At 33.7% G+C, this 26,072-nt stretch overlaps 4 protein-coding genes and 1 long non-coding RNA gene across 5 annotated transcripts; 3 read left to right on the top strand and 2 right to left on the bottom strand.

The window, feature by feature from the left end:
- The first annotated feature begins 4,230 nt into the window (after positions 1-4,230).
- On the top strand, positions 4,231-7,077 carry LOC105953004 (TIP41-like protein). Its single transcript, XM_012976616.2, has 5 exons — positions 4,231-5,209; positions 5,305-5,634; positions 5,715-6,024; positions 6,219-6,332; positions 6,423-7,077. The coding sequence occupies exons 1-5, from the start codon at positions 4,922-4,924 to the stop codon at positions 6,509-6,511; spliced, it is 1,131 nt and encodes a 376-aa protein (XP_012832070.2). The 5' UTR covers positions 4,231-4,921; the 3' UTR covers positions 6,512-7,077.
- A 4,562-nt stretch (positions 7,078-11,639) lies between these two features.
- Positions 11,640-12,302, top strand: LOC148767241 (uncharacterized). Its single transcript, XR_016033758.1, has 3 exons — positions 11,640-11,720; positions 11,810-12,001; positions 12,146-12,302. It is a non-coding gene; the product is annotated as an uncharacterized LOC148767241 (long non-coding RNA).
- A 2,009-nt stretch (positions 12,303-14,311) lies between these two features.
- Positions 14,312-15,339, bottom strand: LOC148767240 (uncharacterized). Its single transcript, XM_088823879.1, has 2 exons — positions 14,980-15,339; positions 14,312-14,887 (listed from the first exon to the last, which is right to left on the bottom strand). Exons 1-2 carry the CDS (start codon positions 15,337-15,339, stop codon positions 14,312-14,314), a joined length of 936 nt encoding a protein of 311 aa, XP_088680005.1.
- Positions 15,340-18,859: 3,520 nt separating this feature from the next.
- On the top strand, positions 18,860-24,523 carry PAS1 (FKBP-type peptidyl-prolyl cis-trans isomerase family protein). The gene is made up of 20 exons (XM_088824085.1): positions 18,860-19,180; positions 19,278-19,362; positions 19,441-19,510; positions 19,782-19,879; positions 20,244-20,366; positions 20,639-20,671; positions 20,925-20,983; positions 21,210-21,294; positions 21,486-21,644; positions 21,894-21,951; positions 22,127-22,275; positions 22,437-22,534; positions 22,674-22,743; positions 23,067-23,126; positions 23,252-23,308; positions 23,414-23,482; positions 23,592-23,669; positions 23,752-23,853; positions 23,935-24,006; positions 24,087-24,523. Exons 1-20 carry the CDS (start codon positions 19,107-19,109, stop codon positions 24,351-24,353), a joined length of 1,866 nt encoding a protein of 621 aa, XP_088680211.1. The 5' UTR covers positions 18,860-19,106; the 3' UTR covers positions 24,354-24,523.
- A 788-nt stretch (positions 24,524-25,311) lies between these two features.
- COPT4 (copper transporter 4) lies at positions 25,312-25,915 on the bottom strand. The gene has a single exon (XM_012976617.2). It carries the CDS (start codon positions 25,845-25,847, stop codon positions 25,449-25,451), a length of 399 nt encoding a protein of 132 aa, XP_012832071.1. The 5' UTR covers positions 25,848-25,915; the 3' UTR covers positions 25,312-25,448.
- Between the last annotated feature and the right edge of the window lie 157 nt (positions 25,916-26,072).

The following is a 26,072-nucleotide window of genomic DNA, read 5'->3' as shown; positions in this document are numbered from 1 at the left end:
TTCCTTCTCATGTGTATCGATTTTTTTCACGAAATTAATAGGGATTTATTGAAACATGGAAAGTATGTTGTTATTTTAATAACTAAGTATAATTGAAGTATTTTTTTTTTATTAGTCACGATAACCTATATTTTCAAGAGAGTAGATCCCCGCCTGCATGGTATGTCGCAACTAGTTTCGGAGATGGTAAATTGGTAATTCGAACATATCAATATATAAAGAGATTCGAACTTACGTCAAATGACACCAATGTACTTACTTTGATTGTTAGCTATTTTTGCTGAACGAAGGATTATTAATAATTAATACAATAATGGAATGAGTTATTGGAAGACATTTTCTCCTAAAGAAGTAAAATATAAAGACGTGTTAGATGGTAGCCAAAAATATCAACATAAAAAAATAATAAAAAAAAAAAAAAAAAAAAGAAAAAGCAAATCCACGTGGAAATATTTTAGGTAAATTTCGCTCTCGTCCAATAATTCGTAAATAACCCAAAAAAATTAAATCGAGGCAAAAAATGTCAAAGTTATAACTAAATGTGGTTATAGTCTTCTCAATTTGATTGAATTATTCCCACTAAGATGCTCAAAAGAATAAGAATCGGTCACTAATTATGGAAATGGGTTGAACATAACTAATATAATTATAATTATGGACTGAACCTATTGGGCCAATACATGAAAAATATGTCTTACGTGAAGTTTAATAAACTTGCCCATCGGCCATCTTCTATTTGATGATATTAACCCCCCAAAAATTGGGTTAATTGCAAAACTTACCCATTGTAATCTCGAATTAGCAAAAAAGTCCTCTTATTAAAAACGTTCATCAAGAACACCCATGTCGTGCCACGCAAATTCTAAAATTTATAATTCAACGGGTATTTTTATCTTTTTTCGCTAAAACATACACCCCAATCGCACAAGCTCTAAATGACTTTATTGGCTTTGACTAATTTTATAGAAGATTTCTTACTGATATTTTTAACACAAGGACTTTTTCGACAATTTGATATATCTGAACTTATTATTTAAAGTGTATTTAGCAAACACACTCGTTATTAAATTTGTATTTAAATTTAGTTGGCCAACGAAAATACTAAATAGATAATTAATTATTTGCTCCCGTAGATGAAACACAAAAAGTTAGATCTAGATCTATGGCAATTGATGAATTTCCATGTGCACTTTTTACCTTTATCCCATCACTGCATGCTACCTACTATACTATATATCTTAATTTACTGTTAAATTTGAATTTATATTCCAACTTTAACGTGCGATGGACTATATGCTATACACCTAGCATGGCAGGTACAACAACCGTTGCTTTACAACGTCTGATCAATGCACTAATTAATTGTTTCAGCCTAAGAACCATCGTCAATATTTTAATTAATTAGGTCAACTTAATCGTCAATCTTTAATATATTTTTTTTGTTTATTGAATTTCTGAATAATTAAATAGTTTTTTCCAAAATTTAAATTCGATGTTTTTCCCTCTATCAAGCACAGAATCGTGTCGGCAAATGTAATCATTAAAAAAAAACATGTTTAATCATAATCACATTACCGTTAATAGGACGTTAATTAATATTCTTGATTTGATGGGTATTTATTCATGCTTAAATCTTAATGATCTTTGTCATTAAAGGCTTAATCATAATTAAAGATTTATTTAATTAATTTAATTTTTGAGGCATGTGAGGAATGGTCCCTACATAATGATCCATTTTAGGTAGGGAAGCACATCAGATGCAAGCGAACAATTTCATGATCTGAGATATATATCATATTAGATTTTAAAAAAAAATTAATTTGGATTCCGTATATATATTTTAACTTTAATTTCTAAATAATATAAAGATTATCATGCAATGCACCGTCGGCAGAATCTAGTTATACAAATTCAATTTGTGGGACCCCAATTTTATGAATATTAAATTGAAAAGAAATTACTCTAATTTAGTGACATGATTTGATACTGATACAGAGAACATTGTTTCTATTTTGTGAGTTGTAAAGTTGATACGTATCAAAAATTTGGTTAATTGATATAATAAATTGTACTTGTTTACGTGTAGAAAATCAGGCGCTAACGCTTATTTTAAAAGTAATCGGGGTAAACAGAACGCAAATTCTAGTATTTTAGTGCATTCAGCACACACAAAAGCCCGATTCAAAATGTGAGTAAAGGACAATAGTTATGTCGGTCCGACACTGACTAAATAATCTATCAAAAGTGTGATTTCTTACCAACTTGTATCCGAAGAATGATACAAAAAATCTACAATATTAGCCATTTCATTACATATTCGGAAGAACCAAATTTAATGTAGCCCAGTTCAAATACTATCTGTCACTGGGCCATCCATTTAATACTTCTGGATTTTGGAGGGAAACCTTTGACAAATTTCTGGCCGTTCATTTATTATTTATTTTATTTTTACTTAACTATATAAAATTCAATTATTTTAATTTTTGAACAAAATTGTAATACTTAATTAAAATAAATCAAGTTTTAAAAAAACACAACTAGGATAAACTATCTCCTTAAATAAGGTTAAATTATATTAAAATTTGTTATTATATTATTTTTTTATTTATTTTTTTGAATTATTATATTTTGAAAGTTTGCCTTAAACTTGATGAAAATGATGTTGGTGGATGGAGAATGGACAATAGTCAATACTAGTTCATATCTATCCACACTCTTTCGGCGCCGAAATTGCTCAAATTGCATTATATTCTTGCGGAACTAATAAGCAATCATTTTTTGCATTATTTAAAAATAAATAAAAATTGACATTTTTAGGTCACAAAGTTGGGCCCAAGCCCAAAAAGAAATCAATAAAAAACCTAACAAATATTTACTTGCATATATATATTTATCCTTTTACAGACTTGTTTCTCAAATTATTGATTAATTTACTTATTATAATTTTTTTAATCAATTTTATGATTTTATTCTTTATCATCCTTAATTTTATCAAGAAACCCACAATCAATCACATATGCGCACAACGTATATCTCAATTTTCTTGCAATATAATTTACAAACCACACGAGAGACGTGATAATGTTAAAATCGAGTTAGAAAGCATTGGTAAGATAAATAAATCATTTAAATCAACATTGATCGTGAAAATTTTATAGAAGGGCAATATATGAAAGGAAACCACATTTTATAACCGGAGAAAATTCCGGTACAAAGTTAAGAGAAAAAAATATAAACTCCAAAACCGAAGCCGAAAATCGAAAATCGAAACCAAAACCGAAACAAAGTAATATAAATTGGCGTAGCCACCTGTTCAAATACGTATCTCGTATAACAACCCTACAAATCTTTCAATACCAACATTATCTAATTGCCGTTTGGCCTAGTGTCAATAATCGGCATCAAGAATCAAAATCAACCAAAAAAACAAATCTTTTATTTTCATAATCGATTAATCACCTTTTATTTTGATAAATAAATCAATTAATCACTTGACTAAAAGAAAACAATTAAAACAGGTTAAAATAAAATAAAATAAAATTAGACAATAGAGTATAAAGGCAACAAATGAGCAGTAAAATCCCGACAGGATTGGATTCCATTTGACTGGAATATTTCCAACATAAGTTTCCCTACGTTAGATCCCTTCGATTCAACTCTAATTATCATAGCATTTAAATTAAATCAATACTCATTTTTTTTTAAATATTCTAACTTCAAAAGTGGCATATAGACTTTAGTATTGTTCTTCTAACGATATTCTTCGTCTTACCTCAGTCAATCTCCAACATTAATAATATAGTTATTACAGATAAAAGTAATTCTTTTCTAAGTTATGTTACGTTGAGTTACCCATCCAACATTATAAATAAATGGTTGTTGACCATGCTATTTAAATTAAATATCATTTATTCCAATTAATTGAAATATTCATTAATTCTCCAGGAAAATACAATTTCTTGTGGTAGTATTCACATTTAGAGTTAGTTCACCCGATAAACTGTGTTTATTTAGAGTTAGTTCACCCGATAAATGTCAAAATATGAAAAGGGCAATCTTGACATTTTGAGCAACACCCGGTGGCAAAATCGTAAAGTTGCTAGAAATATTGGAAACCCTAAAAAAAAGACCGAGCCTCTCCCCCACTAATTGCTTACATGCAAAGCATGAATTGCCACGTGGCGATGGGTGTCGATAAAATATCATGTAGTCGTTAAGGCACCAATCACAAAGGCGCCAACACGTTGTCACTACTTTCCTTTTCTTTTTTCCCTCCAAAAAATTACATAATTAACCCCTTAATTAAAGGACTAATTCATCATTAATTAACAATAATTAAGTACTCGGACGTTATACAAAAGAAATATAAAAAAAAAAAAAAAAAAAACTGAAATTAAGGCGGGACCCACACACGGCCTCACATGAGAACCAAGTGACCGGTGTCAGAACCTCCAGCCCACCACTACCACCACCACCTACTTACCTGGCTACAACTCTTTCCAACTGTTTTTCCAAACTTATCTGCCGCCGCGCGTGACACCCACTCTCCACCGCCGCGCTTGTGGTGCTCCACTCGCTAGGGTTTCCACCGGCTGTACTACCCCTTTATAAAATCTTCTTCCAGCCTCCACTCCTTCCTCTCTCTCTCTCTTCTCTCTCTTCTCCCAATACTCTGACACTCTCTCTTCTGTCCTCGATAGTTTCTTTTGCCTTTTTCTCTCTCTACTTTCTCTCTCTCTCTCTCTCTGTATATTTCCTCTGGGGCCCCATAGATTTTTTCTACAACCAGTTGAGTGGTGCCTATAATTAAAACTTCAGGAAGCAGCAAACCTCTCATTCGAAATATACCAGGTTTTGTTGATGCGCTATATAATCTCTCTGTTTGCAAAGAGTTATTTAGCTTGAAAGTTTTGTGTCTCTAATGGCGGAAGAGCTCGACGACGGAGAGTTCTGGTTGCCGTCGGAGTTTCTGACAGACGATGACTTGTTGATGGACTTCAAAACTGACCACTTCCAGTTCCAGACGAAGAGGAGTGACAGTTTCTCAACTGGGTTTGGTATCAACTCGGATCTGAGTTCACCCGTTGAGTCAGTCATGGACTCCACCGAAACAGAGAGCGACGAGGACGATTTCCTCACCGGGTTAACTCGGAAGTTAGCTCACTCCACTTTCCAGGACTCAACTCTGCCTACTGACTACACATCCAAGGTATCCTATCTTCTTCTTCTTCTTCTTCTTTTTCTATATCTTTATCTGATTTTGAGTTATTTAATTTTAATTTAATTTTGATTATTTTTTTGCAGGGGATTAAACTCTCTGGTTCGCCGCAGTCCACTCTGTGCGGTTGCAAGCCGGCGTCCAGCCAGAGCAGTCCAAACAGCGCTTCCCGTGTTTCAACGCCGCCGGATGAGAAAGATGTTGCAGGATGGGATTTGCTGTACGCCGCCGCAGGTGAAGTTGCAAGGATCCGCATGATTGATGAAACGACACCGTTTCAGTCAGCCAAGCTCTTCCCTCCGCCGCTCAACTCCAACCCCAACCCCAACCCAATCGCTGTTCCCGTACCAAAAAACACGAACAACCAAACTCAAACTCAAGCCCAGATTTCTTATCTCCAGTTCCAGGCAACTCGAGTTAGTATTTCCCCTTTTTTTCATCCCTAATTTTTTAATTTCATTTAATTAAATCAATTTCTAAATTATCTCTGTTTCAGTTTCAGCGGATGAAACAGCAGCAACAGATGATGAGAGATGGAGTTTGGAGGCATGGCGAAACGGAATACAAGTTTCAAAACAGGAATATAACTGCTGAACCTGTAAGAACTCAAGGTCTATCAATGGCGGCCTGGCCTACTCTTAAACAGTCTCAACACCAACACCAACAGCAGCAGCAGCAACAACCCGGTTCAGGAATGAGAGCGGTTTTCCTAGGCGAAACCGGTGCTAAAAAAGAACGAACAGGAACCGGAGTTTTTTTGCCCCGAAGAGTTGGACCCGACCCGACCCAAATCCGGAAGAAACCAGGTCATTAACTACTACCCTAAAACATAGTACCTTCCTACGCGCATTTAATTCTCTACTGTTTAGTATCATTAATTTTGATAACTACTTTTTATTTATAATATTCACATGGGTTTCTTTTAATTTAATTTTAGTATTCTGATTTCAGATCTGAATTATTTTTATTAATTTATTAATTTGTAATTTGTAATTAGCAGGTTGTTCAACAGTCTTATTACCAGACAGAGTTGTGCATGCTTTGAACTTAAATCTGGACACCATGGATTCCCAATCCCACCTCAGAGGCAACAGAAATTTCACCCAGGAATATGGTATATATATTTATTTATTTATATATATTTATATTTAATTTATTATTTGCATAGTTCTTGTAATAACTCCTCTGTATTGAAAACTTGCAGATGTAATCATGGCACAACAAAGAAGAAGTATTACACCACAGCCTGTAATGAATCAAGAACTCAGGCTTCCCCAGGAGTGGACTTATTGAGTTGACCAAATTAGTGGGAAGAAAGAAGAATTGTTACTGGATGATGGATTTTACAAAGGAATATATACTAGTATTATTTTTTTTTTTTATTAGGTGATTGGTTATTAATTAGCGTTATATAGTAAAATAGGATATTGGTTGTAGTAATTAATTAATTAAGTAGATGATGATGAAAATATGGTTTTATTAGCAAAAGTTTGTGTCAGATGGAAGTGAAATAAATTGAAGAAGAAGAAGAAGAAAACCGAAGGAAGAATGTTAGAAAATCTCGGGTTTATTTTATTCGGCTCGAGTTACAATGAAGTGGAAGATTAATTACTGTTGAAGATAAATAAAAGGAGGGTTTTCATTTTTATTATTATAATAATATTTATTTTTTCTTTTATGTGGGTAATTAATTACAAAAATTACCCACTAAGTATGTAGGTTTAATTAGTGAGCTGGGTTTTGTTTTGGTCTAAACTCTTAGCTATGTTATTGATTTTATTTGCTTGTAGTGACATGAATAATCCCATTTTATGGGTTAATTTTAATTAGTGGTGTGATTAATTATTATTAAATAATAATTACTGTGTTAAGTGTAGTCAAAGCATGGGGGGAAGCGAAAAAAGCACTTGCAGCAGTACAGTGTGCTTTTTATTTAGCACCTTCTGGCACATGCTTTGGTACTCTGGCTTTTGACTGCAGAATTAGTTTTTCGGTTTTGCTTAGCTGGCTTTTTTTTATTTGTTTATTGTTTATTAATAAATAATAAAATTTTAAAAAATAGTATAAGATCCAAAGCACTAAAGCGTGTTCTCTCCGTGGGAATGCGTTCATTAGTCGGAGCAAATTAATAAATAAATAATAAAAATGAAAAATGGCCCAACTTGCATGTTGTCTCTTTTATATGATGGTGGGAATTTCAAATAAATCTCTTTTGGAGGTACGCGAAATTTGAAATACTTTATTTAAATTTCAAATTGCTTTGCATTTCGATAGTATTCAATTTGAGGGAGTTTCTTAAAGGTGAAGGCATTTGATGTTTTACTACAAATGAGAAAATATCTTCCCTTTTGAGTTGTTTTCCTTGTACTTTGATGGCTTTTGGTGTTTGTATAATATAATTTATTAGTGATATTTAAACCACGGTATTTATATAAATTTAATAATACAAACTCATCAAAAGATCATGTAAATTTAATTTTTATAGAATAAAATTAAGGGTTAAATACAGTTTGCACCCCTAAAGTATACCCTCTGTAACACTTACCCCCTTAAAGTATCATTTGTAACACTTACCCCCCTCAATCACACTTTAATTTGTATTTTAAATTTTAATACCTTAAAAAATTATTTTATTGAAAGGAATAATTAAAAAGATAATTAAATTATACAACTAAAAATATCTGTTGAAAAATACAATATTTTAAAATTTAAAAATATTATCTTGCGTTGGATATTTATTCAATAAATAACATCTAATTGTTGTTGGACCAATTAATCAAAGATACTCTATCGATAAATTTTAAGAAATCAATAAATAACTAATAGAAATCTTAAGTATTTAAATTTATTTTAGTTCATTAATTTTTTTAGATATATTTTCATTCATTGTTACCCAATATAGAATACTTTTTAAAAAAAATTCAATAATTAATTTTAGTTACTTTTCAATTTTCTATGAACCCTTAATTATTAGATTGTTATGTTTATTATTTTTAAAATTTTAAAATATAAAATAATTGATGTTGAGGGGGGTAAGTGTTACAAATGATAGTTTAAGGGGGTAAGTGTTACATGAGCTATACTTCAGGGGTGCAAAGTGTATTTAGCCCTAAAATTAATCGTCAAAGAAGTAAATCAATTAATAAATCCAAAAAAAAATTAAAAGTATAGAAACATGTAAAAATAATTAGAGATATATGGTTGAAAAATAGGAGTACAATTTTAGCTCCGAATTAGAAAAAAATATTATTAGAAATTTAGTATAAAAAAAGTTAATTAATTTTTTTTTATTAGGATTGCCTATGGTTTATTTCAATTATATAAAAGTGATATAAGATATAGTTTTTAATATTTAATATTAAAATAATGAGATGGGCATGGGTTGTGATTGATGGGAAATGTTGATTGGGCCATTCCGCCGAAATTGAAGCCCACGCCATGTGCTTTTGCTTCCGGAAACACCCCTCATGCCCTTCCTCCAACCATACACACACTTTTTATTTACTACGTACATATTTTTGTGTACTACTAGTATTCACCCGTGCGATGCACGGGGTGACATATTTTTAACTGAAAATACATGTCTCAAAAACAAATTTACGAAGATATCAATTATTACGGCCACTGAATTTATGTACATAACATAATCGACCAACAATAATAAAAATATGTTATAAGTGTCATGTTCTTCATAGTTATAATATAAGAATACTATTAAATATTAGTATATCGTCAAAATAAATCTTAAAGATAATAAGAATTGCACCGAGCACCCTAGGGACATGACTGAAAATAACATCGCACCGGAGAAAATATATAGAGAAGAAACACCTGCAAAAGAATAAGTTCTTTAAAAATAAAATAAAAACATGTTATATGAATAACTGATAAATATGAAAATATTTTCTACCTTCAAATTCGATGAAATACTTCTTTGTACACGAAATTTCTAGTAACATTGGTGAGTTCACCCGAATCTGACTTGATGAATATCTTAATGCCACATCTGCTCTTAACTCTGGACAGTGCAACATATAGTTGACCATGGCTGAAGACAGACCTAGGAAGATACAAACCAACATGCAAAAGAGTTTGGCCTTGGCTTTTATTTATCGTCATTGCAAAAGAAACAATTAACGGAAATGTGCTTTTGCTTCCGCCGAAATTGAAGCCCACGCCATGTGCTTTTGCTTCCGGAAACACCCCTCATGCCCTTCCTCCAACCATACACACACTTTTTATTTACTACGTACATATTTTTGTGTACTATTCTATATTTTTATTTTTAATATAAAAGCAGGGTAAATTACAACCATACGAAAAAATTCCTATTGCTTGAATAATTACATCTATTCGTTAATTATAATTTTTTTTAAACCTTCAGTGTCAAATTCAACATAATCATCTCAATTTTGTGAAATGTGCTCTAGTTTGTACTCGTTTTGTGTAAAAATACAGTTCTTGATGCACCACAATCTGATATATACAAGCCAAAAAATACATATTATGATCATCTTGCTTCAAAATGTAGGGTTCAAATGGGATAAAACGGGTACAAAAGTGATAATATTCAATATAATCTCGAAGATTCCACTAAATTTGAAAACGGAATGGTGGACGTGTAAGAAGGTTTTATCCAAACAAGTAATTTGACCATACCTCAGGGGGTTGATTTTAATTTAACCATAACGGTATTGGGTAAATTAAATCTACATCCCTGAAATATGTTAAAATAACTTTAAAGTCCATATAGTTAATAATTGCAACCACAACCCTGAAACAGTTAGCGGAGCCAAAATTTCATGTCTTGGGGACCGATATGCACTATATTTGTTTTCCATAGGCTCGTTAAAGCAACCATAAACAAAAAATTATAATTTTCATATAAAATATAAGAATATAAAAAATGTTGAGGAAACCATGTGACCCCCTAACTCTATGTTGTCTACATCACACTTTCTGAAACTAATAGCGTGTTGGAACCCTAGCGTAATTAATTATCCAATGCATTATTCCGTTAGGGTTTTTAACAATATTTCAGGAGGGTCACTGTAATTGTTGATACTATAAAGACCTTATTTCAGGAGTGTAGTTATAATTCGAGTAAACTGCAAAAACTACCCCTGTGTAATCCCAAAATAGCAAAAACCCCCCTGTGATAAATAAACTAGCAAAAACCCCCCTGTGAAATTATTTAAATAGCAAAAACCCCCCTATGGAACTATTTGAGGGTTGACTTGATATAAAAAGACACAAATACCCCTGGAGTCTTGCAATTAATAAATTCTTATATTTTATAAATATTTTAATTATTTTATTTAAAAAATAATCAATTTAGTTGTTTACTATTTTTTTTAATTTCTAAACAAATAAATTAAAAAGAATAAATATACATATAATATGTATATATATAAATACATTTTGAGGGTCAATTTTGTCATTTCAAGTCTAAAAAATCAGCTAGGGGGGATTCTGCCTTTGACTAAATTTCACAGGGGGGTTTTTGCTAGTTTATTTATCACAGGGGGGTTTTTGCTATTTCGAGATAACACAGGGGTAGTTTTTGCAGTTTACTCGTTATAATTCACCCAAAAATATATAATTAGTGTGTATATTACTTGTCTCTTAGATGCAATTTTCTAATGAAATCTAGTGAACAAATACTTTTTATTTAATTTTTTTTTTAATTTTTACATAAATAATAGGAATTCGAGACTTGGGCCCTATAGTCTTATACTGGCTCGGCCACTAATTTATACCATCGTGTTAATTTGACGTTGATGGGAGAAGCAAGTGGGTCTTATGTGCTCAACATGTTGCAAGATTTTTCGGATTTGGCCATCATCCTTTCGGTTTGTGACTTCCCACGATTGGTTTTTGCTCCTATTTAATATTTATTATTTATTTATTTATTTTTACAACTAATTTGATCCATAATTATAAAATTAAATTATATGACAGGTTTTGGGTTCTATAATTAGCCTTCAATTTAATTTGTCCCACGCGGTATTAAGTCATCTAGAAACTTAAGTAAACCAAAAGCTTGAACAACTGAAAGAAAGTGACGTTTACTTAGGATTAAAATTGATGTTAACTGATGTTACGTTTGCAGAAGTTGACTAGTAGATACAAATGAATTTGACCAAATTATATCATTAGATTTAATCCTATCAGGGCTCGTTTGGTTTGGGTGATGGGATTACATGGATTGATAATTAATCCAAGGATTGTACTGTTCAAAATTACTCCCAGGTGACTAATCCCATGTTTGGTATGGGTGATTGTACTGTTCAAATAAAAATACCATTTTTAATTTTGTGGATGTAATTTATATGAAAAATCCGAAAATACCCCTAACTTAAAAAAAAAAGGATATTAAACATTTATTAAAAAATTAAAACTCAAACATTTCAACAATTGACTCTCTCTCTCTCCCAAAAAATTCTAGGGTTCGGACTCTTCAACTTCTACGGGAGAGCTGCACGAATTTGAAGTTCCGAAGGTAAAGTAAAATTATTTTAGAATCACCCATTCAATTATACTTTTGATTCATGTACTTCGCATATTGCTCATGAGTTTTGTATATATTAGTTTTCCAGTATGAGTTCGAATTCGAACTATATGCGAAATAGGGCAAATTGTCGTTCCAATGACAGTGGTGAGTCTAATTCATATTGTTCCGGGTTACGTTTTCATTGCCATTGCGGGTTGGAAACGACAATTAAAACCTCGAGAACGGAAAAAAATCCAGGAAGACGATTTTATTGTTGTTCATTGAAAGAGGTAAGTAAATTATATTTTAAAATATATAATTATTTCGTTAACTATTTTACTGATTTTGGGTTGTTGTTTCGGAAAAAAATCCACGAACAAGATATTATTGCTAATGAAATTATGTAATTATTTTTTATTTAAAAAAATTTGTAGGAACATCGTTGTAATTTCTTTAGATGGTGTGACGAGTCAACTCGCGAACCGTCGGTTGAGGTTATATCTGGGCTATTGACCAAGCTTAATCTTTACGAACAAGAGAATTCTAACTTAAAAGCCCAGGTATTATTGTATAAACGTAAAGTCGAAACGATGAGGGTACTTTGTTGGACTGCTATAATTGGTATGTTGTTCATTATGTGTTACATGGTGTATTATTGAAATTAGAAGATTTTTTGTGACCTGTTGTTGTTGTCTAGCCTTTAACTATTAATTCATGTTCTGGAATTAATTGAATGATATCTGATTTTCAGTAGTATTGTTCTTTGCAAGATCTCCATAATTCATTGTGGTAAATAACTTTACTCTGACTTGTCATGTCAAAGGGAGAATTTTTTAAATGCATTCATAGGTAATTAATGTTTTTCTAGACACATTAATAGGTAATTAATGTAATGTAGTTGGCAAGTAGACGTTTTGCATAACTTATGCGGATGAACTTTTGGTGTGTATTAATTTTCTTGCTTTTCCAAGAAGAATACTAATCATTTCACTTATGCAAGCATTAAGTGAAAAATAACCTACCACCCCCTCCCATCTGTTCTATAAATTGACCCCCGTTTATTCTCCAAAGGACACCAGTTACATTTAAATTTTCTGTATTAAAAAAAAAACCAAAAAAATGGCCCCTGTCCCAAGAATCAAACAAGAGGCCTTCTTCTACGATGGAGAATGGACTTGGCGTGTTGATCGGCGTTTCATTGAAGTTGTGGTGGATGATGCAAAGAAAGGTAACTTTTGGTGGGGATCAAACAACAGCACTACGATTCTTCGAGGACTTGGCACCGTCAACAAAGAGTTTGGAACTTCATTTACCTACGAGCAGTGTGAAAACAAGCTGAAGTTAATGGAAATGAGGTATTACACGTTCAAAGCCATTATTTCGTCTACGGGTGTTCAGTATGATGAAGAAACTAATTTCGTCTATGCACACGAGACCACATGGGATGCCATCTTCTATGTAAGTCCACTGTTTTATTTATAATTTTTATAACTTGTTTTGTAATTGTTAAGTTAACTTGCTGTTTTTTTTACTCATATATAGCGTTTCAAACTAGGCCGTGCCTACAACCCGTGGGGTGATCCAGAATGGACAAAATTATCATTCATCTTCAGCGATAAACACACTTTCGGTTGGAAGAATAACGAGGTCATTGACGTTGACTCCGCATCCCAGGACATATTTGAAGAACAGCCATCCGTTGAGCCCGATAATGCCCCACCACCAGTGCCTCCCGATTACATTAACATCTCAAGCGACCGTGATGATTCTATTGACAGTGAGATGTGGACCTATCTGCTTGAAGGGTACCAGCCTGCCGTGATGGAGATAGACGAGGAGCTAGAGGACGACGACGGTGAACAGTATGAGGAGCCACTAGAAGTTAGTGAGACCGAGTCTTCGGACATGTACGGTGGTGGTGGGGCAGTGAATGATGGTGACATTGGTTCACCGAATATGGAGTTTCGCAGCTCGTCTGGATCAAATTCACCGATTTACAAATGAATCTTCATCATTGTGATCTTGGTTTGTAGTTGTCTTTTGGAGGTTGTAGTCTTTTATGTTTCTGTGGTGGTGTTGTTTATTTCCTTCTCTGTTAAGTACTTTAAGTTGTGGTTTTTTTAATTATGTTTTTTAAACTTTTTTTATGAACTGTGTAGTAATGTGTTAAGGACCAAATTTTCCCCAATGTTTGATTATGGTTCTTTATGGATTAACTAAGTTTGGTCGTATTACTAATTACAAATACACATTCTAGTTACAACAATGTCATCTCGAATTTGACTTCGTAGGATTTGGACAAAAAATTGTATAAAATACTAATTATATTTATATAATTAGACAAATTATAACCATAATAAATTATAAATATACGTATAAACGTATAAATTAGAACCATAATTTTTACTAATAAAATAATTAACTGATACACCCTAATAAAATATTATACATCGTAATAATTTTAGAATTCCAACAAATCTAAAATTAAACATTACACAAGTCAGTGAAAATTTAAGTTCATAGTCTGGGAAAAAAAATTTGTAACCATAATTCAGAAACATGCCTTAAAAACAGATTACAAGTTTGATAAACAACAAATTTTAAATTTCCTTCTCAGCAATCATGCGAGCATATATGCTTCTTTCTGCATCAGGTAAACTGAAGAACAAGTCTAGCTCTTCCGTGTTCTTCACAAGCAACTTCGCAACACGTATTTTTTCCTCAACCCCAAGAAAATTCATGTTCTTCAGTGCATCGTAAACTTCTTTGCGTGCTTTTGCCGTACGGTCCTGCTCGAAACCAATCCTCTTCGCAATTTCCCCCAAACGCCCTTCGGTTTGTTCGGAGAAATTAGACATTACCGCGAAGAATTTTTCATCAAAGTTGTCATCTTCAAATTTGCGCTTGTTCGAGGACTTCGTTTTAGTGCCAGTGGAACTTTGACCCAAGTTGTTGGATTGAAACTCGGTAGCTTCTTCTTGTAAACTGAATGGCATCTCTGGCACATAATCACCACCACCCTCGTTATCTATGCCCACTTTATCTCCCATGGTCTGTACCATATCAACAAAATCTTCCGCGTTTTCTCCAGTTGCTCTGTCCTTACCAAAGATCTCCAGCCAATCCTTATAAAAAGGAAACGACTTGTGACGCATGGTACGAGCATTTGTGTCAGTCTGTAATAATTAAGAATACATATTAATCCAATATTATTGATCCCAACTCACTAAATGATATGCAACAACATGACAAAACAGTTCGAATTTACCTTCACATAGGTATCCCAAACATCATCACTCTCAACGTCGATGGTATTAGTAGCATCACACCATCCAAAGCCACTGCGGGTCATCATAGTTGACAAAGAGCCATAGGTCTTCTTCCAAACATGTATCTTGGAGTTAATATGAGGATCCGCTCTAATATCAGTGCCCGGAAATGCGCTCAACATATGATGTTGTAGGATCCCTAGAAACCCCGTCTTAAATCCATTGTCGCACTTCCAACCCGTGAGAACGAGGTCCTTCAAACCGTTAATCAAAGCTTGTTCCTCGGCAATGGACCATGATCTTCTAGTTTTGTCGGTCTTCCGAACACCCAAAGTTTTTTTGTTCCCACTTGAATTCATCTTAACCTGTACTAGAACCCCAAATATTATATTATATTAAATAAATCCAATTAGGTAAAAAAACAGATCAATAAATTATAATAAGCATGGTATGAATACATTGCCAACAAATAACATTAAACTACAAATTAAGTTCAATAATAATTGAATACATAGTGATGCAAATAACAAAGTAACTAAAATTATCGTCTGGCCCTCCACTCATCGTACATAGCTCTAGCTATATCGTCCCTCCACGACACCCATTGTTGTGAGGTTTCGACACTTTCAATAAACCTAAGTTCGGGATCGTTGCTGGGGTTATGGATTGGCCGAAGACTTGCTTCCAATGGGTCTACGGGCATCTCTTTACGAATGAAATTTTGTAACAAACAACAAGCCATAATAATACGGTTGTGGACTTTGATAGGGTAATGGGAACTAGTACGCAATATGCCCCAACGTGACTTCAATAACCCAAACGATCTTTCTATTACATTTCGAGCCTTGGCATGCTTCATATTGAAATATTCCTTATAATCTTTAGGAGCATTATTACCATCCCATTCATCCAAGTGATACCTAACACCTCTATACGGGGCTAAAAAACCCTCTCCATTTGTGTAGCCATTATCGCAGAGGTAGTAATTTCCTGAAATCCACAAAATAAAAAATATTTTTTAAATCACATATATGTTAAATAATATTGAAAGAGTTTTGGAAAGGATCAGTACCATCGGGAATTCTCAAACCATGAGGTCTACAAACGGCATCTCGAAGGACTCTACTATCGGCAGCGGAACCCTCCCATCCGGTCAAAATATAACTATAACACAAGGTTGCATCACATACACCTAGCACATTGACTGAGATATCTCCTTTGCGATTTCTATAACGCGCTTTTTCTAGTTGAGCAACCCTAACTTTTATATAAGTACCATCTAATGCTCCTAAACATCCCTACACATTGAAACCAACAAGTTTCACAACACTTCGTTTGTACATTACCAAACATATATATAGGTAAAATACATGTCTTTATTACCTTAAACGGTTTCCACCGAACGTCTGTACACCCATCATCAATAGGTGTTGGCTTCACAATCAACAACGGGTATAGCTTAATTACAGCATTTAGAACAATATTGAAGTGCTTACTAACCGTATACCCCGATCTATTGAAATTATACCCTACAATTCTATTTTTTGTATGATGTCCCAATATATGCAAGAAAATGGCCAATTGTTCATTCACTTTTACATTCCGTGTATCAACTAACCCACCAAAATTATGAATTAGAAAACACAGTCGGACAAATGCATTTTTAGACATACGCAAATTATCAAAACAATGTACATCAGTGCCGTGTATCAATCTATTAATTTTTTCTAACTGGTCGGGCACTCGAGCATTCAAACTATAAGACATATAAGAACGCACTAAACGATTACGAGTTGCACGACGTTCTTTTAACTTACGATAAGCCCCATAACATGCCATAAGGAATAACTTGGAAATGTTAATTATTTCTTCCAAAACCAACAAGATCTCTTCATGCTCCTCTCTAATATCCATTTCAAACAAAAATTGTACGAAACTGCAATAACAAAATTAATAACAAGTTTTACACATATAATATAATTTTAAATACCATACCCAACACATTAGAACCACAATATCGTAATAATAAGTAAACAAAATGTAGAAAAAATATTAATTAACAAGGAAGATTTAGCTCACCGACGCCGGAACGAACACCTTCCTGTGTTCGATTCTTCAACGAATCCCAAAAAAATAGTGAATGCGCGATGAAGATGTAATGAATCAACGAATAAAATATGTATACGATTTAATTTACCCCAGTGATTGTTCTTTCTTTGTTCAAGAACACATGTGAAGCAAAAAATGGAAAAAAGCAAAATTGGTTCGAATGGGGATCTACTGGTAAGATTGTGTGTGAAGTGGGTGGGAAAAGCAGATATTTTGATTAATTGAATTTATTGAAGGGTATTAGTGTAAACTACTCTATGCTAGCTGTATTCATTTATTTGGGATTGTGTAATCCACCCAATATTGGGTGGACAAGTTATCACTCAAGTAGGGGATTAAAAACCGGGCCAGCCATCAATCATGGGCTTTAATCACTCTAACCAAACGTCTGATTCAGTTGGATTAATTAGTCAATAACCCCTTATCACTCAAACCAAACGAGCCCTCATTATATTGTATTAAATATTAATCGAAGTTATAACTTTCTTTTTCGTCTAACTTCCAAATCGGCTAAACCAAATAATTAATAGTGTATTATTATATTCTGTTTTATGTAAGCAGAATCTGACATTTGCCAACATTAGAGTGGTTTTAATGTTTATTTTAATTTTTAATCCGTTTTTAGAAAATATATTTAAGTATTTAAAAAATTAGGTTATTCTTGCTTCCATGAGCTGCTTACCAACTATATCAAAACAGTCTTTCAATTAATTACGCCAACCTAGTTCAATAATTGTTAGTACCTATGTATTTTCTAGGAGGGTTAAATAGAAGTTAGGCCGTGTCTGCGAAAAGTCACTGAAAAGTGATTATGAGCTCAAAATCGTTTTTGAAGTGTTACAAGATAAATTATTGTTTTTATTTCTCTTAAAATAAGTTGTTTTAAGTTAGAGTATAGAAAATATCACCTGGCCAACTTCACTAAAATAAGTTGTTGAAAATTGATTTTTCATGAAATTTTGCAAACATTATCAACTTTTGAATTAGAAATAAACACTTATTATTAACTTAATTCTGAATCACCAACTTCTATTTTTGAAACTCAGAATCACCAACTTCTATTTTTGAAACGTTTTTACAAACACCAACCTAATAATTATGATTGAAGTTGATATTAAATGCTTATTTTTAAAAATTGGAGGTATTTGTAAATATGCTAAAAGTCAACTTAAAATGAAAAAGCAGGTCTGATGGTTATTTTGAAATTACAGCTTAAAACATCTTATTTTAAGAGAAACACAAGCAAACTATAATTTTGCCAACTCGTAAAAATAAATTATTAGGGCAAAGGAACTCATAATATATGTTTCTAAAAGCTAGTATTGCGAAGACCACAATAATCATGTTTGTTAACGTACGCTAAAATGATTGGTAATTAGAAAATTCAATGTCTTAATTAGCTGAACAATACCGTGATTCCTGGCATAGAACACGGCTGGACATTACTTATTTCATTTTAATGAAATAATTTTTATTTTTATTTTGAATTTTATATGTTGACATTGTTTTATTTATAATTATAGAAGGAGGGCTTAAACTGGAAAATCAAGTTGCTCTTGGGCCCATTAAAATTGAACTCATACTAAGCCTATTATTGGGCCTTGTTGGGCCCAACTTAGTATACTTCTTAAAGGGCTTTGACTAAATTCTGTTAAGTTTCAGCCCAATTTGCATAATACGATTATATAAACCTTATAATTTCTATTTCCATTAAACTTGATAGATATTTAATCCTTTCTGATTTAACATAATTTCTAATTGTAAAAGGTTAGTTTAGAAGTTAATTTCCAATTTTAATCATTTGTTAATTATTAAATATAACCGATATAGAATTTAAAATCCAGTTTAATCTAAAAATCAATTATCATGTCATGTACAATAATTCCACCTAAACATGTGTATTACTGTGTTTTGCCTAGGGTTCTTCGCCATTCCACTGGTTAAGGAAAAAAAATTGAGCTCGAGTAAGTGAAGTTCGCTAACTGCAAACTGTAATCGCCGGAGAGTAAGTTACAATATGGCTGTAGTGGAAGAGCCGGAGCAAGAATTTAAACCACAGAAGAAAAAACCAGATTCTGAAGATGACAAAAGGCAGGCCAATTTTACATTTTGTTATTTATTTCTTCTTCTTCTTTTTACTATTTTTTTTTTTGAAATTCGTTCTCTGAATTGATATAGAAATGTGTAGGAGGAAGAAGATTACGCCTGGTAGCTTGATGAAAGCTCTGATAAGGCCCGGAGCTGGTGAAAATACACCTAGCGACGGCGATCAGGTTCGTCACTGTTTTATTTATTCAGTTCCTTTTGCAGCAATCAGCATTTAACATATGCGATGTGCTAATTTCGTGCAGGTTATATATCACTGTACAATTCGTACACTAGATGGAGTTGTAGTTGAGTCTACCCGGGCTGAAATTGGAGGTTAGCTTAAATATATTATTATTCATCATGATTAAAATTTGTTTGGAGTATCATATAGAAAGAGGGAGATCCATCGGATTGTGTGCCGCACACAGTGAAATTCAGCTCGTTATTATGTTCGATTAGCCGTTTATCAAAATATTAGAAAGGTGTATAAGTTGAATTAGCTGATTCTGGAGCTGAAGATACTTATTTGATGAACTTGCTCTGCCTTATAATTTATACTTATTAGCGGGAAGCTTTCTCATAAGGCACTTCTCTTAATTTACAGGCAATGGTAATCCGAAAAGGCAGGTTTTGGGTAAAAGCAAGATTATATTGGGATTGCTAGAAGGCATTCCTACGATGTTGAATGGTGAAGTGGCGATGGTAAGTTTTGGAACTTGGTCTCGTGGATTATAACTTTACCCGTTTTCAATCTTCCGGATATGGAATTTCCTTTGTGGTTGCCTAAGTTCATCATATTTCATATTTTTTTTTTCCAACTTCACTTTTACCAATATTCATGACAGACAGTTCATTGCATTCTAGGTTTTCTTTTTAATTCATTTGAGGTGTGTGGCCATCGATTAACACTCGTTCTTATGCTCTTACGGCATGATTTGAGTTGAAAACTATGCTATTTCTTGCATGTCAGATAGTATAGAGAGTCACAGATGAAAATCGAGATTTTCTTTGCATTATTGTGCATGTTCTCTTATTTGTTTATTGACACGGTGTAGTCTCGTATCAGTTCAAGATGAAACCCGAGTTGCACTATGGTGAAGAGGATTGCCCTGTGTCAGTTGCCGATGGCTTTCCCAAGGATGATGAACTTCATTTTGAGATTGAGTTGATTGATTTCTCTAAAGTCAAGGTAAGAATATTCATACATATCGATTAATTATTCATCAACTCTAAACAAATGCAATAAGTCAGGTTTAGGACGTTTTATACTCTACTTACAAATTTGTGTTTTCCCATCACTTTCTCTCAAATGAAAAACGGACAACCTTCTCCGCTTATTTCTTTAGGTCATGTTTGACTACTTATACGATTTTCAGTATCCAAGATTTTGCCATGTGATACTGAATCTGGAGACTTTCTATTATGAATCTATTAAATTGGGATTTTTTTTTCAAATTTCAGGTTATCAGTGAAGATTTAGGTGTCTTAAAGAAGGTAAGAATATAGAATCCGTTGGTGCATCATTACGTTTGTTCCTTTTAAGCTCGTCACTCCACAATGGCTAATATATAAATTATTTAAATGAAGTGTCTATTTCACAATCATACAACATAAAGTGTCCATAAAACAAATACTTGTCATAATTCAATTATCGTGTGAAACTTGAATCTGTTTAAGATTGCCAAGCAGAATAAAATAGGAGATAAATTAAACGTGCAGTTGGTTGTGATTTTCATTTGTCTAACAGGTAAAGGAAGAAGGACAAGGTTGGGAACAGCCTAGGGAACCCTATGAAGTCAAAGCTTGGTATGAAATCGTTTTTGCTTTCTCATTCTTTTTTTCGCGTATTTTTTATTGTTCTGAAATTTCCGGGGGATGTGAAGCACACTCTCTCTCTCTCTCTCTCTCTCTCTCTCTCTCACCTATTCCTTTTATGGACACAATAATACTCTCTTTCTAGTCTTGGGCATTCTTTCTAGTCTTGGGCATTCTTCTTTGATGATAAATCTACTTCATATTTGTTTGCTTATAGGATTTCAGGGAAGTCGGCAGCTGGAAAATTGATTTTTTCACATTCTCAGGGAGAACCATATTTCTTTACTTTCGGGAAATCCGAGGTAAGCAATCCGTCACTTTGCACATTTTTTCTTACTTGTATATTTGGTATTGTTTGGTCTTCTGAAATGCTATTTTAAGTTGTCATGACAAAATATAACTAAAGCTTTTGAAAACATATTATTTTCGAAATTGTTAAAGATAAGAATATGCATTTCTATTATTATCTTCATTTTTTCCCTTTAATGATTAGATACCAAAAGGTCTTGAGATGGGAATCGGAACAATGTCAAGGGGAGAAAAGGCAGTAATTTATGTTACTAAGGAGTATTTAACCCAGTGCCCTCTGATACCTTCAGTTGAAGGTATTACTGAAATCCACTTTGAGGTGGAGCTGGTACACTTTGTTCAGGTAAAGTTGGCATTCTTCTCTTAACTCTTGTCATCATGTTTTTTTTTTTTAATAATTAGGGTATGTCTTAAATCCTAGTCCCAAAATCAAAGGCCTATTTTCATTAGAGTTTGCATTCCGTGGTCTGGTATGGTATGTATAGGCAGTATTTGGAATTAGGTTAATGAGTTGATTTTAGGCTATCTAGAGATTTTTTATTGAAATACTTTCATTTTAAGTTCTTTGAGTTGACTCAGTTTGGAATTGCAGGTGCGCGATGTGCTTGGAGATGGACGTTTGATAAAACGTCGTGTGCGTGACGGAAGAGGTACTTTCCTGGATTGATAAATCCACTAATGCATAATTTTGTAATTCACATGCAAAGCTGCTACAAATTGCACCAAAATATTTCTATATCACCTATATTTTCTTGTTCTTGAGAATTCAACTGCTCAGTAAGAATGATTGTGCTGTGTGCTTTCGGCATTTTTGCAAATAATTAGGTGAATTCCCAATGGATTGCCCTCTTCAAGACAGCCTGTTACATGTCCACTACAAGGGGATGCTTCTAAATGAAGAAAAGACTGTTTTCTACGATACAAGAGCAGACGATAATGGTCAGCCGCTGGAATTCAGATCAGGGGAAGGCCTTGTAAGTGCCATGTAATACCTAAAAATATTACGCATAAAAACTTTCGATATGTTTCGCTCTTTATTCGTATGTGTTGTTCATTTCCCTATTTATTTGTTTATTTATTATTGTTCTTTTGATTGTGCTGTTACTTATCTCGATGATTATACTTGTGATGTCAGGTGCCAGAAGGGTTTGAAATGTGCACCCGGCTGATGTTGCCTGGAGAGATAGCTCTAGTAACATGTCCCCCTGATTATGCTTATGACAAGTTTCCGAGGTTTTTGGCATAAAATTACTCATTTAAAAATGTTTCACATGTAGATCGTGCTAATGATTTGATAACTCGGCTGTTATTGCTATTCAATTTTTGCATATATTTACTTTACTTACCAATATTATTTTTGTTTTTCTGACAGACCAGCTAAAGTTCCTGAAGGTGTTTACATCCAATGGGAGATTGAGCTTCTTGACTATGAGAAGCAAAAGGTATGAAAATCAAATGTTGAAACCACTGTATCGAATGTTGAACTTCTGAAAAGAACCGACTTTCGGAAATATTTTTCTGTTTCTGAAGCAGGGGGATGGTATAATTTTTATTGAGACCAGTGGAAAATGAATTTCTCCCTGTTCTTCAGTTATTGCTGTTTAATATATTTAAAGAATTAATATGTTTGTATCGTTCTAGTCTAAATAGTAGACGGATCACTATTCCTTTGACTAAAGCTTCAATCTGTATTCTCGTTTTGATTTTGGGCGAATTTGTAAGCACCCTATTACGTATCTTGTTGCAACTGCGGTCCTTGCTGCAGGATTGGACAGGCTTCAACTTTAGAGAAATTATGGATGATGTTGAGAAGATCAAAGGCACGGTATATGTTACATGAATATGCCATGTTAGATTAAATATTTATGTTTCTACTCCTGAACAGAACTTTAAATATTGGACTTAACGTAGTACTTGAGATAAATTTATTCTTTTCTCTCTTTCTTTCAGGGTAACAGGCTATTTAAAGAAGGCAAATACGAGCTTGCCAAGGCAAAATATGAACATGTATTTTTGCAATTTCTCTTAACCTCAACCGATGCACTATGTTATTATTTATAGCTTGGACGTATGTTCCAATTAATAAAAATTAACTTGTTTATTTTCTTGAAGGTGCTTCGGGAATTTAATCATGTTAATCCTCAGGATGACGACGAGGGAAAAGAATTTTCAGATACAAGAGTAAGTATTAGGAAAGACTCTCATTCAGACATGAGTAACTTATTAATTGTCTATTTAATATATTTTATTTCCGTGTGGTAATTGATGTTCTTGGTCGAAATGGTTGAAGAATTTGTTACACTTGAACATGGCTGCGTGCTGGCTGAAAATGGGTGAATTCAGGAAGTCAATTGAAGCTTGCAACAAGGTATCTTCAAAACTCTTCTATTATTAAATTTCGAACATTTTGGAAAATCTGTCGTATATTAGATTCATAAGAATTTTTGTAGGTATTGGAGGCAAATCCAGCTCATGCTAAAGCTCTTTACCGCCGTGGAATGGCATACATGGCCGGTGGAGATTTTGAGGAAGCTAGAGCAGATTTCAACAAGGTAAAAATATTTCATTTCAGTCGAGGCATTCATTTAATTACTTAAATACTCTTTTTCTGAATCGCTTATTCATCCTTCTAGATGATGACCAGTGATAAACAATCAGAGGCACCTGCAAAGGCTGCTCTTCTCAAACTTAAAAAGGAGGAGCAGGTTGGTCTAATAATAAGCCTTCTTACATTACATCTGAAATGACAAATATAACCCTCTATTTGATGACATCATTACAATAGGAAACCCACAGGCGGGCCCGCCAACAATTTAAGGGATTGTTTGACAAGAAACCTGGAGAGATTGCTGAGGCTGGGGAAGAGGATTTGGGAGAAGAGCTATCTGGTGAAAGCCATGATACTGGCGGTGATGGGGTGGTTTTAGATGAGGATAAAGAGCATCTTCTTGAGGGCACTGATCCACCGCGGTTGGGCATATGGTCCAGGCTGTGGCCTAGCGGCAGAAGACTTATTACAACACTTGGATTGGACAGATGTACCATACTATGATGATATTGGTACGAGAGACCGACTCTTTTGAAAGCAGTTCTTTCTTTTTCTCCGTTTCGTATTTTGTAGTAGAAAAAAAAATCGATATGTGAAATGCTTGTTATAACACTCGAAAGAGGGAGAATAATTTGATCAAGTTTGATTATATTATATATAAACGGTTTTTTTTTCGTCTGAAAGCATTTAAAACTACACGAGGACTAATGTTTGCAGGTCATGAAGATGTACACTAAGGTTTGTTTCTTAGTGTTTTTATATAGATCTTAGGACTATAAGAAAACAGTATAAATTGCTTCAAACAGAAATATAGCCACCGTTGTACAGTGTGGACTCTGCTTGCTCAATGTGATACTGGTAAAGCCCGGCAGCAAATTTTCCGGCGGCATGCCCTCCGACAGCCGCCAGTAAAAACACAAAATCGGTGGCGAGTATGGCTATGATCGCCAAGTAAGTCATGAACATCTTGAGCCCCCTCAAGGCGGCGGCACCACCGAGCGCCATCACCCTCCGATCATCACTCTGCCGGCTGATGGGGTAGTTTGAGCAGAACTCAGCTGTAAATGTGAGCAGAAATACGAGCAAGATAGAGAAATAGTATTCGGATAGAGTTTGGTATTCCGGCCACCCTGGTAATAGTTTCATCAAATATGAATTCCAAAAACTGCTAAATGAGGGGAATCCCATATTATCTTGTTTGAGTTTTATGTGTATTTGTTCTGAATTTTGATATATTTATACCATGTTTGAAAAAAGAAATTGGTTGATTATTTATTTATTTTTTTGGAATTAGTAAATTAGTTGAGGAATATATTAAAATGATTGCCTGGATTGCTCGAGGTCCAAAAAGTGACGAGCCTATAATTATTAATCTCTATCACTTTACTTTTGCGCTGCAATATGATAATGTTGTTGTGTCGTTGAAGCAACGTTATTGATCTTGAAATGATTGCGATTTGAATTTCTCAAGAAAACAAAAAAATTGTTTATTTCTATTTTATTTATATTATTGTTTCAACAAATAATATTAAGTTTCCAAAATTAAAATCAATTATAGTAAGCCCAAAATAGTTTTATCCCAAGGCTTTATCTACTTTTTTAGTGAGCCCCACTTCCGAAAATAACGTACCCAACCGCATGGCCCAAAACAGCGGCAATAAATACACCACCGTTATATGACATCACAGCCAGAATAACCATGTACCCGAACCCGGCCCGTATTGCATGGATTCCAGTCTGAAACGAGATGGTGGCGACCCGACTTGAATCCGGTTTGACTAGATTGAGGTTCGCGAGAAACTCGGCGATGATGGCCAATGCAAAGACGAGTATCAGAGCCAGCGCGTACATACCCGAATCACCATCGGGCCAGCCGGAGAACAAGAAGTGGGCTTCTTTGCCCCAGTAGAACGCCGTGTGGAGAGAATATGGGTGGTGGTGGTGGGTGGCGCCGCCCAGTGGCGGTGGGGCGTAAACTGTGTTGTGTTTCAGATTCATGGTAGAAAAAAATAATGTGAATTAATTAGTTGGTTTGATTTTGCAATGGTTTGAGTTCGATCGTAGGGTATCGATTTAAATAAGCCATATATGTAAGTGGTGCAGTTGTCAAAAGATTTTGTTCTAACTTGTTAACTGAGAAAAGCAAATGTGATCATCAGTTTCTCTTTTTTCAGCATGGAATATTATATTTACCTATTTTCTAGGTTGCAAGCAATCCCAAAG

Source organism: Erythranthe guttata, chromosome 10 (assembly GCF_056151865.1).
Source record: "Erythranthe guttata isolate IM_541 chromosome 10, IM_541, whole genome shotgun sequence".
In the NCBI taxonomy this organism is placed as follows: Eukaryota; Viridiplantae; Streptophyta; class Magnoliopsida; order Lamiales; family Phrymaceae; genus Erythranthe; species Erythranthe guttata.
This window is presented reverse-complemented; position numbering and strand designations above follow the sequence as displayed.